This window comes from Salvelinus namaycush, chromosome 10 (assembly GCF_016432855.1).
Source record: "Salvelinus namaycush isolate Seneca chromosome 10, SaNama_1.0, whole genome shotgun sequence".
Taxonomy (NCBI): domain Eukaryota; kingdom Metazoa; phylum Chordata; class Actinopteri; order Salmoniformes; family Salmonidae; genus Salvelinus; species Salvelinus namaycush.
Genome location: NC_052316.1, coordinates 9,786,067 through 9,806,030, shown reverse-complemented (window position 1 = coordinate 9,806,030; position 19,964 = coordinate 9,786,067). Strand labels below are relative to the sequence as shown.

Below are 19,964 nucleotides of genomic sequence, written 5' to 3'. Positions count from 1 at the left end.
CGACTGTGCACACATTCCTCATAGTGTTAGCGAAAACATTTGCAATTGTTTTAAGATGGTCATACCAAGGATCATTTAGCTATTTGATTTGGATTATTTATTTATTTTTGTATAAAAAAAAAAATATTTATATAAAAACAATTATTTGATGAATTTGGCTTTACTGCTATTACCCCATAGAAACACATTGAACAGTTTAATACATGGAAAAACAGTCAAAAACTGTTCGGACGCTACAGACGTTTTGGGATGTCTCATGGTCTGACGAACATGTAAAAAAACAGATATCTCTATCGTAAACATTTTGATGGGTATGTTTGTATTATGCTAATTCTATTTCAATGCACGATTTCCGTGAAAGTCAGAGGTACGCATGCTTTGCTTCAGCATCTCAAGTTAAGATCTGTCCCAAAATTCATAGAACAGCTAGACATAGAAGTAATACTACTGCTGAACGATGGCACGTTCTGTGTAAAGCTCAGCGTGCTTGTTGTACTTCATGGCCTGTTCGGGTCTTTTGTTCACAGCTTAATCGAAAGCGCTGCACCTGTAACAGTGTATCAATATCAAGCCTAATGCAATTAGGAAACACAATTGGGTCAAATAGCTATGGTAACAGGTCTAATAGAATCTGTGTCAGTCTCTCAGTGCAGGGCCATCCGCTAGTGGGGATGCAGGATTGAAATCAATAGGCTCTGCTTACGTCGATGGCACAGGCTAATTCCATTGCATTTTTCTAGCATCATTAGCGCTCCGGCTAACCCCTGTGTGTTGCGTGTGTGTGTGGGGGTGGGAGCATGTTAAATGGTTACTGCATCGTGTGTGTGTATATGCAATGGTTAGTTCACTGCATGTGTGTGTGTATATAATGGTTAGTTTACTGTGTGTGTGTGTGTGTGTGTGATATGTTAACTGTACCGTATGGGTCTGCATCAGTCCGGGGTTTTGGAGGCTCAGGATTTTCAGTTTGGGGGGCATGAGGGACACAGGGGTCATGAGGGACACAGGGGTCACTTTACCGCCACCATATACATGCCAGGCTGCTTCAACTCACTAGTACCCGCACTAGGTGGAGGAGGGGGCGGATGAAACGTCTGAGGGAGAGAAAGGGTAGGAATGTTTATTCATGCATTAACTGGGACTTTGAAAAGCGCCAAATCATCGGAACAGAACTGGCTAAAGCGAATCCATATCTCAGGCACTAACAATGTAATTACACAACATACGGAATTGAGAGTACCTTTAGAAGAATGTGAAGACAAAACAAAAGCCAAATCAATGGAAATAAGAAGCTAATCTCAATGCCTATTTAGGTTCTGTTTTGTTCCTCTCACAGGGATTTGGCACAAACAAGCTGATTTCATTCCAGTCTTTTGGTTAATGAGTTCACAAATGAGAACATCGGTGGGAGAGGAATTGTTCTTCCAATTAACAAACAATTAAGTGTGTGTTGCCTCGGGGATTCCTGGGTGGATGTGCAGGGGCAGAGGTCTAATGCGTGACAAACAACACGACAACAGGAGGTGAGACTGCATTCTGCAATTGCTTTCCAATGAAATTAGTTCTAACCAGCTGCTTAGTCATGTGAGCAAAAGGCACGTTGCCAGATAACGACTCAAACAACTGGACCTCAGGTAGAATATAGTAAAGTCTAGTTGGGACTTTGGTAATTTAGTTATGTTTTAGGTCAGGTTTTATTCCCATGTAAACAAAAATATATAGAAAATTGCACTTTTCAATCTGGCAACACGTTTTTTTTAAATTGTACAATCTGGTAACCAAAACGTCTGGGCTCTGTCCTTAACTTAGCGGTGTCTCCATGGTTACCCAGGTTTGATTTGGGAAGTACCACCTCTGGGGTGGGGGTGGTGGTGGGGTTGAGTGTCCAGCCCTGGTCCCAGTCACTACAGCACAGCAATGGGTTCTTACTCTGCAGAGCCGCAAACGGGATTGCCTTCTGGCTCCCCTGGAGAAACACAACCACACGACATTAGACAATTCCTTTTTTTAACCCCAGTTGCATTATACATTAGCCTGGTTCCAGGTCTGTTTGTGCGGTCTCATCACGATTGACCAAAGTAGTAGGCGCAAAACAGATATGGGACCAGGCTAATTACGCACATAACAACAAGATATTTTAATGTCACCCTGTTCTAGAACTATGTTCTGATAAGACGGGGGGGGGTCAAAGGTCATACCTGCCGGGAGGTCAGGCAGCTCCTCCAATTGTTTGGCTTTTTTCCCGCCCACAAGGTTAGGGGTCTAAAAATATGGATTACTCAACTACTGCACTTCATATGCAAATCCTTCTTCCCTCCTATCCTTGACAAAGTGACTGATATAACCCATTGGGATAGGTATAGGCAAGGATACCATTATAAGGCTTTCCAGAACCTCGCTGTGTAAGAAGGTGATCACTTTTGGGAAAGGAGGAAGGACATATTTTAAAGTATTCCAACAGGGCTGCTAATTTATGCCACATCATTTTTGACAAATATAATCATTCTCTCCCTGCACATCATGAGACTGTAGACTTGTAATATCTTTTTACTGCAGTGGGCTAAATCAGGGTCACACAGAGTGTTTCTTGGTAGTCTTAAACAAATTCTTGGTAGTCTTCAACAAAAGTATACACCTCACACACTTGCCCATGCGCTTAAAAGAAAGAAGACCCCTGTACCATGTCAGATAATAGTTGAAACGTATTAAATATTGAGTTTACCTCCCAGCATTACACTTCATATACATCACAGAAGACTGAAATTTAGCAAAACCGTTTGAGATAGAAACGCCAGATTTTCTTGCTTAAAAAAACGAAAAAGTGTATTAATTAGGAAAAATATGAATAATATTCCACCAATGAGGCCACTAGAGGGCAATTTTTTTTAGAACAATGCGAAAATCAAAACAGATCTGAAGCTGAAAACGGCTCTAAATGTTTTATTTGATAAGGATTCCCATTAGCTGATGCGCATGGCGACCGCTAGTCTTACTGGTGTCCAACACAAAACAAAAAAGTAATTACAGACAAAATACTTTACAGTTGACATACATTTAAAACACTGCAAACTTAAATGCACGACAACAAAACCCATGTCTGTTAACCAGCCTCCAGCCAAGCCCTAGACCACTGCACCACAAAGTACAGTGTCCATAAGGGGTGGATGATGCTCTCTCTCCCTCTTCCATCCCCACATAACACAGCCCTGACGGACCACTGGAATTGATCTCTTTCCTGTTTCAGCAGAACGACTTTAACTGCCCCTCCCCCTCCCTCCCTTGCTGTCTTTCTCTATCCCCGTCCCTCCCTCTCTCCCCCTCCCTCTCTGTGGGTGGGGAGGGAGTGTGGCAGTAATTCACTTAGGGAGGAGCTGGAGAGCTAAAGCTGGAGCGGGGCCACTGCTACTAACTCTGGGACTGCTCTGCCTGAGCCTCCTCTACTCTGATAAGGGCTGTTATGTGGACAGTGTTGGAGGAAGAGGAGGAGAGAATGCTATAGTTAGTGAGAGAGAGGGAGATAGACGGAGAGTTGTCTGTGTGTTTGTGTGTGTGTCAGTCTGTCTGTGTGTGTGCGTGCGTGTGTGCTTGAGAGAGAAACGAGTTGTTCTGTACCGCGTGTGCGTGGGAAGGGGAGGTCTTAGGCTGGGGTTGGATGATGGCGCGCTGGGGAGTGGTGCTGGTGGTGACTTCGGGGCAAGGCTCCAGGGTGGGGTCTTCGTCCTCTATTTCCATCCCTCGTCGAACACGCCTTCGCCCAGATAGAAGCTCACAGGGTTGAACTGGCCACACAGCTGAGAGGAGGGATCGGATGAAGAGGTTATGAGAGATTGCATTGGATCATTGAATGGGAAACGTTTGTGTTTGTATGAATACATGTGTGTGTCTGTACAACTACAGTGTGTGTGTGTGTGTGCTAGCATGTGTGCGCTAACACGTGTAATCTGTGAATGTAGCGTGTGTGAGCGATTGCTGCGCTGACGGCGGGGGCGCAGCTGAGCCATTGGCCCTGCAGGGCGCTGTGGATGTACACATCCTCCTGGGTGTGTCTGTCGCACAGGAAGAGCTGCGGGAAGCCGGCGTGGTAGCTGTGCAGGTCCACCACCAGGGTGCGCTCCGGCTGCCCTGGGAAGAGAGAGAGAACACAAAGGGGGTGGGTTAAAGCTGTTCTCAGACCAGTCTGTATGTATCAAAGTCAGAGGAGGAGTGCTGGAATAGGATTTGTTTTCGATTATATGGAAAGGGGGGGGGGGGGGATCTGATCCTAGATCATTTCCCTTTTAAGTGCACTGCATGTCCAGTCTTCTCAGATCAAAACAAGTGCCTAGGGTCTAGGGGTTGGTAGTGGACAGGGGCTCTTTGGTCCCAGTCCCAGTGCCATTTGGTCCCAGTCCGGGCCCTGCTTGAGGAACTTGAGGCTGCTCCTCTGAACAGTGGTGAGGTCTCCAATGTCCACGTAGTAGACCTCAGCCTGGGTGTGGTTGAGGACCCGGTGGACGACAAAGTGGTAGAACCAGATGCCCTGGGGGCACCACGCAGCACACCTGTCAGGGTCGCACGTAGCGCTCAGATACCTCCAGACAGGTATAGTAGCTCCTGGAAGGAGGGAAGGAAGGATGGATAGAGGGAGTGAGGGAGAGGAAAGATAAAGAGAGTGAGGGAAAGAGGGATAGAGAGGAAGGGAGATAACGGGAGGGAGAGAGGGCATCACCAAAACCGCAGGATCTCAATAGCGTTCGGTAGCTTCCTTCCCTTTTCTCCTGTCCTTCATCTGCACTGGTCTGAAAACAGTTGAAATAGTTGAGCGCAATATGGTGGACGCCTACTACATATGAGCAGTTATGGCACATTCATACAGAATAAGGCAATTGGACTACATGTCTATGACTACAACTCCCACCCACTGAGGCAGGGAAGCCTCATGTTCCTCTCCCTAACCCTCCAGTCTAACAGAAGGCTGTTGCGGTTTTTGTTGTCGTTCACCTCATCTCGATCATCATGTTCTCCAGAGCGCGCGGCTCCTGGCTCTCGTCAAAGCGGATGTGGAAGGGTGAGAGCGACTCCACGTGCTCCACAAGCACAGCCACCAGCTCCCGGGGGCCCCTGGGCGTGGGGGTCCTCAGGCTCTGGGCTCGCAATAGCGTCCGGGGGCACCACCGCCCAGCGCCGACACCACACCGAGCCGTAAATGTCCACCATCTGAGTGAGCGAAGCAGCCACACACATAATATGTGTGTCCACACTACATTACGTATGTAATATGACGCATACATAAACACATATGGACCGTTGTGAGATGCTGGGATAGATAAACGGGGCGTCATTTTCTGTCCACAAAACCGCAGCAATTGTGTAGGCTTTCATCTTTCATTCTTTCCCAGCACTATTTTTTTGAAGTTTTAGAACTAGGTTGGACACACTTATCTGCCCTTTGTCTCAACACAAAAGTTAGGTTGTATTCATTAGGGCACACCGCAGCCAAATGTTTTGCAACGGAAAATGAAAAACAGGCATTTCTGATTGGACCAGGTAGTCCCTTCCTTGTTTCAGTCCGTTTTTTACCCATTTGGTGCGTAATGAACATGACCTAGAAACTGGTCCAGCTAGCTCACCTGGTAAAAGGTGTTGATGGTAATGTGGAGCTCCATGTCTTCCTCCAGGTCGGCGTTGGTCTCGCTTTCCTCCCAGGGAGACCCTGCAGCTGAAGTAGTAGCCTGTACTGGACGGATTCAGAGCCTCGCCACCCTCACTGGGGCCTTCGGGCTCTGCCAGGCTGCCACAATACAGTACCACTTAAAGATAGCAGGGTGACACATTCACAGATATCAGTCGTGACATACTAAGACCCAAAATACCTGTTTTGTTGAATCTTAATGGGCACCAAAATCTCCACTTTCTAGTAATAACAATTAGTTAATAATCAATTAGAATTTGATTGTCCTGAACTCTAAACATCTATGGCTGTGGTTAGGACTAAAGTGTTGGTGTAATCTGATCCTAGATCTGTGTTTAGAGCCCGAGGTGTGAAGCAGACCTGGTTGTGGTGCCCAGGGTCATGATGGATGTCCAAGACTAGCATCCAGTGGTTGCCCTCGTCGCCCGCCACTGGCCGCGGGTAGAGTGTCGCTTAGGGCGCCCACGGAAGCCGCTCTGGACCACTGGCAGCTCCTTCCTAAACACCCCATAGGGTCAACCGAGGGTCGAGAGGGCGTAGGCCAACAAAGGTCAGAGCAACAGGAAAATGGACAGCGGTCGCGGCTGATCGGAGAGAAGAGCTACTTTGCAATTTGAAAGACGATCAATGATTAGGATTGTTTATTAGACATTCGTTAGGATGTAGGCATTCACACGGGAAAGTGATTATTTGTCTGTGTAAAAGGAAACAGGGGACATGACCTTGTATTCTGCAGGGAGATTCATGGATGGATATTCCCTCGCTGTTTTGAGCTACAACCTATAGGGGGACCTCCATGTGTTAGAAACTCTGGCTTTCTGAATGACAGATTTGGCTCTTGGGTGAGGTTGGAGACTGAGTGGACTGACCTGGTGTAGATGGGCTTCAGTTATGGACTGACCGTGCCCGCAAGCACATTCTCCAGAATACGCTGCCTAAGCTCCTCCTCCAGCTGCACAGGCCAATCAAAGCAGGCAATACATGACAAGAGGGCGGAAACACAGACGCAAATTACAGCGTTTGTTTGTTTTGTCGACGTTATAGACCTGAATGTTACATTGGAGGGCTTTGCACCCAATCAAAAACAAGCTCAAGGGGGGAAACTATTTCTATGTTGTTGAACACACATCACAGAGGTAAAGGCAGCAGCACACACACCTTGATGACACGCTTCTGAAACGGTTGTCTGTTCTGGCTGGGCTCAGGCTCAGATTGGCTCCATTGGCTGTGAGCCATGGTGCCTCTCTGGGCCGTTAGGGACTGCAGCCTCGGGGAGTGGTGCCACATGATTCTGAGTACTGGACACTATGGTGGGGTTTTCTACCGGGACTGGATTTCATACACAGACAGGTCAATACAGAAAATCATTTTTGTCATGACAAGGGAGCGATAACTAGTTTGATTATAATGCTTCTATGATGAAGAGACTACTCCGACTCTACCATTCAATACTACACTCGACATTGTACTGAAAATAGCGTGAAGAAACTGTGAACCAAAACACTTCAGAAGTAGTCGCAAAGTGTTCGCCACAGGTGCGTTTGACGGGTATGTCCTTTGCAGGACGCCTTGAATGGATACATGCAATGCGCAGTGTACTTGAGTAGAAATTCACTCAATTCAATTGTACAATCTGCCAACCAACCAACCTGAGTTTGTCTGTTTGTCTGTCATCGGCCTTACTACTGGAACCGTTGGGAATGTCTGCTTCGGTGAGAAGAGTTGTTTTTTTGGTCCGGTCCTCATCAGTGACGCCACCTCCACCCCCCTGAGGGACAGCAGGGAGCCCATCTGGCTCTGTGTGACCGTCACCAGATCGTTGGCCGCCGCCAGCATCTCGGCGGTGGAGTAGAAGCCGTAGTTGGTAACACGTAAAGGGAAGTCATAGCGGAGGGCAAAGGCCGTCTCCAACTCCGACAGGCCCACGGCCCCTTGGGAGAGCAGCTGGCGGAGTTGGGCAGGCGTGGCCGGGCGAGTGTGGCCGAGCCAGGGCAGGACCATGGGGCTGTGCTGCTGGTAGCATGGGGAGAAGAAGCCCACACCAACACGCCAGGACCTTGTTGGCGTTGTGCTGCCTGGCCACCAACTCCACGATGCCTCTGGTGGTGTCGTCCGCCACCACTGCAGAATGGGAAGAGAGAGATAGGTTGGTCTGCTGAGTTTAGAAGGGAACGGAGCGGAATTGACATCTGTGTTGTACAACGATCTCTGTGCTCAGCTTCTCAGAATCCTCATACTGCATACTACACTCAAGGAAGAACCACAAATGTTAACTACATAAACATGAAAACAGTACCATGATATGTGCCAAAACATAACTTCATAAGCCAAAGATGGGACTAGTGCTCAGTATTAATATCCTTCAACACCAAGTTGCAATCTCCCAGATAGTCAATGTACACCACGTCAGGCATCTCCCGGATCAGGTCCAGTACTTTGCGGAAGCCAAGGGTCCTCAGGGGCACGGGGTGGCCCAGCATGTTGACGTAGTCCTGACTCAGCTGATCTGGGGTCAGGCCCTGCTTGGCTGAGAAGAGCAGGGAGCGCACATCATTCTTTAGGCACGAGAGCAGCTGCTCCTGGGTCATTCTGTCAACTGTCGGAGAGAGAGCGGGGGAGGGAGGGAGAGAGCGAGAGAGAAGTGAGGGTATGAGAGTAAATAAGTTGGGAGTGGGGTGTTGGAATGCAATACTCTGAATGTTTCTTGAATGTTTGAATATTTAAGTGAATGTCTATCCCATTTAAAAGTAGCTAATGCATTTTTCTCAACAATGACACTGAAATGTGCAAAGAATCCACCCCCACTGTCCACCATTGTACCCAGAGCCATCTAAATACATGGCTCGAACTGTACCTAATTAGGCCTACAACAGGTGCAATTTGACTTAGAGAAAAACGGAATAATGCATCTGAACAACATTACCCACTGGGCACACACTGGTTGGAATCAACATTGTTTACAGGTAATTTCAATGAAATTAACTACAGTAGCAGAATAGCACCTCTCTCCATTAAATATAGGCGGTTGACGTCAACAACCCTAATCAAATATTCCAAAAAGTATTAAAATAACGAGATGCATCCACCAATCCAAAGAGAGGAATAGGCGAGAGCTTAATAGCCCGCCGTTCCGCTCCGTGGACAACAAATCCCATTGTTAGGGTGGAAACATAGGTTCTCTCATCATTATATCCAAATTTCTGACAGGAGCTAGCTACATTCGTCTGAGGCTAAGCTAATCGTTGCACAAGCCATACAGTTGTTAAGATAGCTAGCTACTTAGGTACCTATTTATTTTGTCTTCAAAATCCATTTGGCCTGTTCACATCCAATTACTAGTCTCAAAACATGTTTTGTTCAAAAACTATGCAACATAATGAAAAATGTAATGGCTTTTACACACTTCAGTCAGACACATTTTCTTATCAGACAGCCACTGCACGCGCAAGCATGGCGACCGAATGCAGACCGAATAAGTATCTTTGTCAGTGAATTGATTATAAACGGGTTGGTTCGAGCCCTGAATGCTGACTGGCTGAAAGCCGTGGTATATCAGACCGTATACCACGGATATGACAAAACATTCATATTTACTGTTGTAATTATACCACAACCCCTCGTGCCTTATTGCTTAATGTACCCTCTTCTGGCCAGGGAAGTTACTGGAAGTGATCAAAAGTTATTACACACAATTCCAACAATTGATACGAAAATGTATTAAATGATTATAATACAACAATTAATACAAACCCATAAAATGGTGTGAGATTCCTTAAAAGCTTAAGCAATAATAATAATTAGTATTTAATAATAAAACATCTGAAATACAGACTATTCAGTCATCTAATTAAATCTAATAATGTCTAATCAACTGAAATACTTTGTTTCTTGCAGGCCTGGCCAGGCCTTATGAGAATAACTACAGCAGGGAAAATGTAGGTCAAATGGTTAATTTACAGTCTAATTAAATTGTGTCTGGGAGGATGTGTGTCTTTCCTGCACAGAAAAATATGGGGAAACTGACATCAGCTTTTTGGAAAAGAGACAAACATCTGAGTCTGCACATTCCCAACAGTGACTCCCCAAGCACACAAGGTTGCCTTGTTATTTCCAATGACAATCCTCACATATTCATCTCACATTACTGGCTACGATGTCAACAGGACAAAAACGACAACTTATATTTCAAATGCCTTTCCAAAACTTGTCAGTTTTCCTATCTATGTCATGTTAATAGGGTTTCAAGTTATAGGCCTACCCTGTGTGTGTGTGTGTGTGTGTGTGTGTGTGTGTGTGTGTGTGTGTGTGTGTGTGTGTGTGTGTGTGTGTGTGTGTGTGTGTGTGCGCCAGTAGGGAGGGAGGAAGGATAAACAGAAAAAGACAACAAGTATTGCCAACTAGCAGCCCTTGTCATAGGCTTGTCGTAGGTGATTGCGGCTGAGGAAGAGAAGGGCAGTTGAAACCACCACTAGCTTTGGGGTTGGATGCTTCTTCTCATCACAGAGATTCCAAGAGGGATGGAGAAACGCCCGGAGTCAACTTCACCTCGCCGCACTCCACGAGCAGGGAGGGTGGCCAAGAGAGAACATTCTGGGTCTCCGACTTCCAGGGGCCGCCGTCACAAGGGCACCAAGACAGTGAGGCTCCCTGAGGAACATGATAAGAGAGAGGGGACAAAAAGGAATACCCAGGAGGCAGAGACCAACGGAGAGGCGGATAAAGAGATAGACCGGCCAGTCAAGTCCACGTCTACTGTTGTGGATGTGGATAATGTGAGAGAGAAAGAGAGGGGAGAGGAGAACGAGGAGTTCATGGCACTACTAGAGAGTGAGTGGCAGGAGGAAGGTAAGACATGTTTCTAAACATCAATATTTGGACCCCTGTTCGCAAAGCATCGTAGAGTAGGAATACGGGTCTAGGATCAGTTATACCTTCGCAGTCATAATGAATAAGTCTCCTACTCTGAGACTCTTTTGAATATGGGTCCTGGTCTTTGATTTTAAATTATGATATTAGCTTACTGTGAGTGTGAATCGTGGCATTTGTCATCACCAGGCGTGAAGCCGAGGAGTCTTGGAGTGTGTGAGTGGCTTCTCATGGTGTTGGCTCTAACCCTGGTCATCCTGTTCTTTCCCATCTCCATCTGGTTCTGTGTGAAGGTAAGGATGTTCTACCTCCATTACATAGACAACACAGAACGAAAGGAGATGCCTAGTCAGTTGCACAACTGAATTTGTCTTCAGCATTGAACCCAACCCCTCTGAATCGGAGAGGTGCGGGGGGGCTGCCTTAATCGACGTCCATGTCATCGGTGCCCAGGGAGCAGTTGTTGTTGGGGGTTAACTGCCTTGATCAAGGGCAGAACGGTTCGGGGATTCGAACCAGTGACCTTTTGGTTACTGGCCCAACTCTCTTAATCGCTAGGCTACCTGCCGCCCACGTGACACAGTATAACAACTTGATGATGACTGTGTAAAAAATGTTCAAGCAATATTTCAGAGTTGTACAGCCCTCACCAAATGATAGATTTCTATAATGTACAATGAAGGCACAGTATCTGGTGAGTGATGACATTTACAAGGATTCAGCACCCCATTTTCTTGGTAAGAATAGTATCAACTTTGGAGTGAAAATGTGTGATTTGTGTGTTTCATTGAACGACACAGTGGGCTGTCTTTCTCTGTTGTGTTATTCTGTTATGGCAAAGTCATGATTGACAGCTAGTCACTATGTTGACTGACAGGTTGTGAGGGAGCATGAAAGAGCTGTGATCTTCAGACTGGGTCACCTACTGCGTGGGAGACCCAGGGGACCAGGTTTGTGCTTGTTATTATATTACTTGAGGACTCGTTCGATGAGTCATTCATAGCTTTTTAAGAGTCATTGGATTGTCTTAGGGACACACATAGGGGGTTACTCATAAAATGGTATGACAGGAAAATGTCATGTCTGGCACGTTTTCTCAGACATGAGAGTTGTCTTAGGCTAGGTACGAGGCATGCATCAAACAATCTCTGAATTTCTGAAATGGATTTGAAAAGGCAATTGGTTACATTTTACACAGCGCAAGTCTGAACAAGTCCTGTAGTCCACATGCTTATCAAACTGTGCATGTACATTACACAGTGTGTAAAAATATCCTCCAATCTCTCTCTACTGTTTGTCCATTCGGGACCAAGGTCTACTTTTCTACCTCCCACTACTCGATGTTTTCCAGAAAGTGGACATCCGTCTAAAAATGCTCAAGGTCCCAGCTCACACGGTACGGTAACTCCTCTGACAGCCTACAGAAAAAACGAAATCTATGTCAAATTCCCCCCCCCCAAATTCCTCTGAGCATGAATCTTTTACTGCTGCGATGTGTGTGTTTCTTCCTGTGGTGTGTGTGTGTGTGTGTCCAGGTGGTGACCAAGGATCTGGTGAGCACGGAGCTGAGCGCGGTGTGTTACTACCGTATAGAGAATGTGGCTCTGTGCAGCACGGCCCTGTCCGGTGTGAGTGCCGTGCTGCAGGCCCTGGTACAGGTGGCAGACAGAGACGTTCTTGCCCACCACAACTTCACCCACATCCTGCTGGACAGGAAGAGGATTGCCCAGGAGATCCAGGTACCTAACCTGTTGTACAGTCTTTGTATGGGTCTGTATATTGACCAGACCTGGGTTCAAATGCTATTTGAATTTGTGTTTGCTCTAACCTAGAATGCCAAATGGGTAGGGTTTACAGTTTTTGGACTATCCAATTGTTCCATTAAGTCAGGCAAGCTCAATCAAGCACAAAGTATTTGAAATGATTTCCAATATTATTTGAACCCAGGTGTGATATTGACATTTGATATTGACAATGGTTATTTGTGGAATTTGGTATTGAGCGGTGTAAAATCACATGGATTGTCCAGGAATTTTAGTGAGTGAATGGGTGGTGACATGGTGTGTCTTCTCAACACTGGAGTATGAATCACTCTGCTGTTTTATATCAATCTACAGGTGGCTATCGATTCTGTAGCTTGTCAGTGGGGGATCAAGGTGGAGAGAGCAGAAATGTAAGACTATCATCGATGGCTGATTACATACAGGCATTTGTAACATTTTCGAAACAAGACAAGGCAACGAGTTGCCACGTTGGCTGGTGGTGTCGTAAACGAATGTTAAAAGAACACGGTACATGTTGGAATGGTCAACTTGTGTCTTCACCTGCTGACGGGTGTGTGCGCTTTTCACCGTGTTCATTTCAGAGAGGATCTTTCTCTCCCCATTGAGCTGCAGCAAAGCCTAGCGGCAGAGGCTGAGGCTAAGAGACAAGCCCAAATCAAAGTATGTCATCCGTTTTTTTGGTGTGTATGTACAATGGGAAAGGGGGGATAACTAGTCAGTTGTACAACTGAATGCATTCAACTGAAATGTGTCTTCCGCATTTAACCCATTCAAGCCTGCGCACACATGTATATGTGTGTGCGCGTGCGTTGGCATGAACACATGTCAGAAGGGAAGTAGGATAAACAGCAAAAGCGAAACAACAAGCGTTGCCAAATTGCGGCCCTTGACCTCTAACCCTAGGCTCCCCTCCTCCCTGTTCTGTAGGTGATTGCAGCAGAGGGGGAGAGGGCAGCCTGCGAGGCTCTGAAGGCATCTCTGGACTCCCTCTCTGGTTCCCCTGCTGCCATCCACCTCCGTCTCCTCCAGCTGCTACACACCCTCCGCACCGAACGCCCAGCACTGGTCCTCACCCTCCCCTCGGACCTCCTAACCCTGCCCCGTGACCCCTCACCCTTAGCCTTACCCGCCCCAGCTCCAAACCTGGCTCCAGCCAGTCCCATCCCAGAAGGAGGAGAAACCAAAGAGGAACGGAAGACAGACTCGCCGATGATGTAGTAGACAGAGAGAAATGGAAGCATCTTCATTCGGGTGCATCTCAATTGTCTGAAGTGGCTACACTGGTCTAAAGAGCTGTGTGGTGGGTACCAGGGAACCTGATTCTGCCACTCCAGTTCTTTCATATCAGTGCTGATGAAGTGAAGAAAGCAGAGGACGCCACTTTAGACTATTGATATGCACCCCTCATATCAGATTGAAGAAGTGTGAAAATCTTATTCTATGATTGTTTTGTTTTTTCCTCTGTAAAGAAATGTTAGTCCGTATAGAGATTAGTGTATTTATTGTATGATTTATACAATACACTGATGACACACTCCACCTAAATTTAGACAGTGTGAGGGTAAATAGGGTCCATAATAAATCAATAATAATTATAATAATATCATTTAAAAAAGGAACCATACAGTATCAACATGATTAGGGAAACATGTTTCACACCATTTTTAAATATTTTTATTTATTTAACCTTTATTTAACTAGGCAAGTCAGTTAAGAACAAATTCTGACAAATTCTTAACAGTAACCCTGTAGGACATGATTGCTTAACAAATAGCATGCAAATTACAGAACAACAAAAAAAGACAAATGATTAAATACTGTTGAATGCCCAGACATGTGATACTCAGACTTCACTGTGCTTTTATTCATTTGTCAAATACAGAGGAGCCGAGTTCCCATTACCTCTAAAACTACTGTACTGTTTTCAAGGTTCAGCGTTTCTTGGGCTTGGTGTGTTTGGGGCTAGTCTCAGGCTTCTGACTCACTGTTTTGGGTTCAGGGGGGGACACCTTTGACTTGAAAAACCGCTGCCACAGACTTCTTGCTCACTGCAATGCAAATTGTATAGATGAGTCTCCAAATCCCAAATCCAACAGTGTTGACCTACAGATGTAGGATCTTAATTTGATCAGCCTGCTGCAGGAGAACCTTCCTGCAAAGCAGGATATTTAAAACATGTAGTGTATTTGAGGTTTAAAAAGGCTGAAGTTTGTCATTTCCTCTTTGAAATTAAAGACATAATTTCCCCTTGTGTCAAACATATCAACCCCTACAAAAATGTCCAGTAATTATAATCCACATAATAATTCACATTTCCTGTTGCTGCAGGATTATTTGCCACCTGTTAGCGAACTGGCTCAAATTAAGATCCTACAATCCTATGCTATTGACCTAGCACTGAGGTGTGTCTCGGTGTTGACCTACCTTTGGCCTCCAGGCAGGGCCTGCCCTGTAGCAGTCTCTACAGATCCTGGATCTTCTCCAGCGCTGCCTGGAGGGCCTCCTCTGCCTGTAGGGCCCGCTCCTCTGCACTCTGGGCCTGGGCCTCAACCCCACTGACACACACACAACTGACACACACAATTAAGTATACAGTTGTGTACATTACAGTTGCGAAAAAGGCTTTTGTGACAAACTATTACGAGTGCAAGTGAAGCACTTTACAAGAGACAACCGTGTGTGTGTGTGTGTGTGTGTGTGTGTGTGTGTGTGTGTGTGTGTGTGTGTGTGTGTGTGTGTGTGTGTGTGTGTGTGTGTGTGTGTGTGTGTGTGTGCGTGCGTTTATGCTGCTTAGAGGGATTGTGGCGATTGGACGGAGTCCTGTCAGATCCTGCTGTCTGACGTGAAGGGCAGTTCCGTGGAGCTGTGCATCACACTCAACTGCATCCCCCATTGTGTGTGTTTTCAATGTAATACTCCAGTGATAATACTTCGATGGGAGATACAGAGTGCTGAGGGAGTGTGACCCCTCAATAAAGACCAATAACTTACAGTAACTAGTGCTGCAGAATCCCCACTGTAGCCAGGGCATCACAGGTTCTGCTGTGTGTGGATGAGCCACCATGACTCCAGTCTGCGAGACCAAACAAAGAAGATTTGGACGGAATGCATGTCTTGCTACATCAATGTTTTCACAATGAAACGAGGCACACAGGACCCCATCCAGCTGAATAGTATCCTCCCCCGAGGGTTTGCTCAATGATGCTACCATCATGGCCTATCAGCTTGATAATAGAGCCGGCTAGTGAGCACTCCATGGGTCCTCCGGCTCCACCTGCTGGTCATCAATAGGTATTGCAGACAACTTCCAAAACTGCAGTCGATGAGCCACAACCTAAACTTTTTTATTTTTTACATTTTATTTAACCTTTATTTAACAAGACACTACTTGACCAAAAGTATGTGGACACCTGCTCATTGAACATCTCATTCTAAAATCATGGGCATTAATGTGGAGATGGTCCCCCCTTTGCTGCTACAACAGCCTCAACTCTTCTGGGGAGGCTTTCCACTAGATGTTGGGCGATTAGGCTTGGCTTGCAGTCGGCATTCCAAATCATACCAAAGGTGTTCGATAAGGTTGAGGTCAGGGCTCTTTGCAGGCCAGTCAAGTTCTTCCACACCAATCTCGACAAACCATTTCTGTATGAACCTCGCTTTGTGTATGGGGTATTGTCATGCTGAAACAGGAAAGGGCCTTCCCCAACCTGTAGAGAATTGTCTAGAATGTCATTGTAGGCTGTAATGTTAAGATTTCCCTTCACTGAAACTAAGGGTCCTAGCCCGAACCATGAAAAACAGCCCCAGACCATTATTCCTCCTCCACCAAACTTTACCGTTGGCACTATGCATTGGGGCAGGTAGCGTTCTCCTGGCATCCGCCAAACCCAGATTTGTCCGTTGGATTGCCAGATGCTGAAGCGCGATTCATCACTCCAGAGAACGCATTTCCACTGCTCCAGAGTCCAATGGCGGCGAGCTTTACACCACTCCAGCCGACGCTTGGCATTGCGCACGGTGATCATAGGCTTGTTTGCGGCTGCTCGGCCATGGAAACCCATTCCAGAGGAAGCAATGTCAGTAGGGAAGCAATGTCAGTTTGGAACTCAGTAGTGAGTGTTGCAACCGAGGACAGATGATTTTTACTCGCTACACGTTTCAGCACTCGGCGGTCCCGTTCTGTGAGCTTGTGTGGCCTACCACTTTGCGGCTGAGCCGTTGTTGCTCCTAGATGTTTCCACTACACAATAACAGCACTTACAGTTGACTGGGGCAGCTCTAGCAGGGCAGAAATTTGACAAACTGACTTGTTGAATAGGTGGCATCCTATGACGGTGCCACATTGAAAGTCACTGAGCTCTTCAGTAAGGCCATTCTACTGCCAATGTTTGTCTATGGATATTGCATGGCTGTGTCCTCAATTTTATACACCTGACAGCAATGGGCGTGGATGAAATAGCCGAATCCAGTAATTTGAAGGGGTGTCCACATCATTTTGTATGTATAGCGTACTTCTAGCTATAGACTTAATTTTGAATGAAAATAAGTGAAGGGTGAAGTTGCCCCTAGGCCTAGACCTTGGGTCTGTTCAGTATTTCCCAATTAATGATTAAGGTTAGGATTAGAGGAGGAGAAGCTGATCCTAGATCTGCACCTAGGGGAAATCTCACCACAGAGCTGGAAGATGCAAATGACTAGCATTAATAATAATAATCATTATTATAATAAGTATAGTAATAATAATACTAATCATTAATAATAATAATAGTTATTTTATTTTTTATTTTTTTTAGCACCTCTCAGATACTGAACATGGCTAGTTTTGTTCCAAATCTTTTTAGTAGTCTTTGGTAAATTGGTCACCATGTGACTGACCTCAGTTAATTGGTCACCATATGTCTGAAATCAGTTAATTGGTCACCATATGTCTGCCCTCAGTTAATTTGTCACCATGTGACCTCAGTTAATTTGTCACCATGTGACCTCAGTTAATTTGTCACCATGTGACCTCAGTTAATTGGTCACCATGTGACCTCAGTTAATTGGATCTGCCTGTCATTTTGCACCTCATCTTCTTCATCAAAAGCCTCGAGTGGATACACTGCTACACTGCAGCTAGGCTCATCTAGTGATATCATTGTTCTGTATATCACATCAACCAAAAACCTGTGAGGCTTCAAATGTTCAAATGACACCCCACTGGGTGCAAGCTGGTTGAATCCACGTCATTTCAACAAAATAATTATAGTATATATTTTTTCCTCATGATTTTAAAGAACTCATCAATGTGAAATGAAAAATAAATGTTTAACCTAAATACAATGTCAGTTAAAAAAAATCCCTGAATTTACATCAGTGCCTAGTGGGATGATATTTTCATTTTGGGTGGCTAACTGCAAGGTAGAGAGGGACCACAGTAAAATGATTATCACAGGCTCACTAGAGATCACATGCTGGGCAATGGGGGATGCAGTTCAGTGTGACGCACAGCTCCACGGAACTGCCCTTCACGTCAGACAGCAGGATCTGACAGGACTCCGTCCTGAGCAGCATAAACACGCACGCACGCACGCACGCACGCACGCACGCACGCACGCACGCACGCACGCACGCACACACGCACACACAGACTTTATTGTCCCCATGGGGAAATTTTGTTGCAGTGTCATGTACACACGTTTAAAGTGGCGTTTAAATGCAAAACAAAATTGACAATACAACTTTCATAACAGTTAATTACCAATAAAAAAATAAAAAATACACTAGCCTGCTGGCCTTCATGAGTCGATAGGAACATTAGCCCGAGCTATTTAGGAAGGATGTCACACCTGGCACAAATGATTGTCTAGTTGTGTTTTTTCCTGCCTAGGGGTGCCCTATACCTGCGCCCAGAGGGGAGTAGTTCAAAGTCCGGGTACAGGGGGTGGCTTGGGTCTAAAATTATTTTGTGAGCCTTGCGGAGGGCCCTGACCTTAAAGATCTCATCCAGGTCTGACTGTTTGACTCCAAGTACCTTGCTTGCTGTGGTGATAATCCTTCTCAGCATATTTCTCTGGCTGACAGTGGCATTGCCAAACCAACAAACAATACAAAAAGTTTAAATACTCTCAATGAAAGATTTGTTAAACAGAGTCAGTATAGTAGTCTACATTAAAAGATCCCAGCTTTTTGAGAAAGTACAGTCTCTGTTGGCTCTTTTTGTAGATCAGGTCTGCACATTTACTCCACTGAAGCTTATTGTCCAAGAGGACACCCAGGTATTTGTGTTCCTCTACAATCTCTATATTCTGACCTCTGATAGATGTTGCAGAGGTAGGTGTTGTACGCTTCCTGAAGTCTTTGCACATCTCTTTGGTCTTGTTGGTATTGAGGACCAAGTGTGATTCCTCACACCACTCTACAAAGTCATTTAGGACCGGGCCATGGTGTTCCACATCATCATGCAACAGGCTGATCAAGGCAGTGTCATCAGTGAACTTAACGAGGTGTCTGTCAGGATGGGAACTAGTACAACTATTAGTGTACAAGATGTACAGGAGTGGGGACAAAACACATCCCTGAGGAGAGCCTGTGTTGGTATTGCGTATGTCCTACACGTGGGGACCTATTTTGACTCACTGTGAGAGTTGGCTCAGGAAGTCCAACAGCCACAAAACCAGCCCCCCATCTAAGGAGAAGTCCCGAATGAGTCTCTGTGCCAGAATGTAGGGCTGGATTGTGTTGAAGGCAGAAGAAAAGTCAACAAAAAGAACCCTAACATGGGATTTGGAACCCTCTAGATGTCTATAGACCATGTTAAGGAGGGTAAGAATGGCATCATCAACTCCTCTGCTAGGCTGATAGGCAAACTGAAATGGGTCGAGAAGCTTCTGGGTGACGCTGAGGCATTTCATTACTAAGGATGTCAAGGCGACAGGGCGGTAGTCATTCAGCACAGAGGTATTATATGCTTTAGGAATGGGTATAATTATTGAGTTTTTACACAATACTGGCACGTGTTGCTGGTCGAGTGAGGATTGGAAAATGTCTGTAAAAACACCAGCCAATTGTTCAGCATAGTGCTTTAACACATGTCCACTTATTTTGTCTGGGCCTGGGCTTTTGTGTGTGTTACATCACCTGAACAACTTTAAAACATCAGACTGTTTAACAACAACTCTCTCAAACATTTGTAATGATGCTTCCATTCGTTTTACCTCCGATACAAAGTTGTCTGATTCAAATCTTGAGAAGAAAACATTCAGTTCATTAGCCATGTTCTGGCCCTCATATCTCCCAAGGTCAGCACTGATTTTCCCCTGCCTATGTGGGGGGCACTAGCCATGGATTTAATCCCTTGCCCCGCACGCGCGCGCACACACACACACACACACACACACACACACACAGAGTTTAGCATTCACATCCTTGACTGCAAAACACTGAGAATGGTAGGACCCCTGTTAGCATGCTGTACATAGAAAGTCTGGGTGCGGGGCATATGTGGCGGAGGCCTTATCGACCAACTCTAGGAACTGGTTCAGTAGCTTTACATGGCGACATATTTGGAGAAGTTGTTCAGTTTCTGGGAGAGGTTCTTGGCGTCCTTCGCTAGTTGCTCCAGGGAAACCTCCATGATGACGGTGGTGTGGGGTCCCGCCGGC

At 45.8% G+C, this 19,964-nt stretch overlaps 2 protein-coding genes across 2 annotated transcripts; one reads left to right on the top strand and one right to left on the bottom strand.

The window, feature by feature from the left end:
- Positions 1 to 1,010: 1,010 nt before the first annotated feature.
- tdrd5 (tudor domain containing 5) lies at positions 1,011 to 8,259 on the bottom strand. Its single transcript, XM_039003077.1, is given in 10 exon segments — positions 1,011 to 1,094; positions 1,769 to 1,966; positions 3,613 to 3,748; positions 3,933 to 4,122; positions 4,348 to 4,541; positions 4,981 to 5,123; positions 5,610 to 5,716; positions 7,321 to 7,736; positions 7,738 to 7,794; positions 8,033 to 8,259. Coding segments are annotated over 10 exon segments (1,752 nt in total).
- Positions 8,260 to 10,188: 1,929 nt separating this feature from the next.
- Positions 10,189 to 14,154, top strand: nphs2 (NPHS2 stomatin family member, podocin). The gene is made up of 8 exons (XM_039003076.1): positions 10,189 to 10,516; positions 10,727 to 10,830; positions 11,415 to 11,487; positions 11,851 to 11,933; positions 12,073 to 12,276; positions 12,655 to 12,710; positions 12,903 to 12,981; positions 13,249 to 14,154. Exons 1-8 carry the CDS (start codon positions 10,189 to 10,191, stop codon positions 13,537 to 13,539), a joined length of 1,218 nt encoding a protein of 405 aa, XP_038859004.1. The 3' UTR covers positions 13,540 to 14,154.
- Positions 14,155 to 19,964: the final 5,810 nt, after the last annotated feature.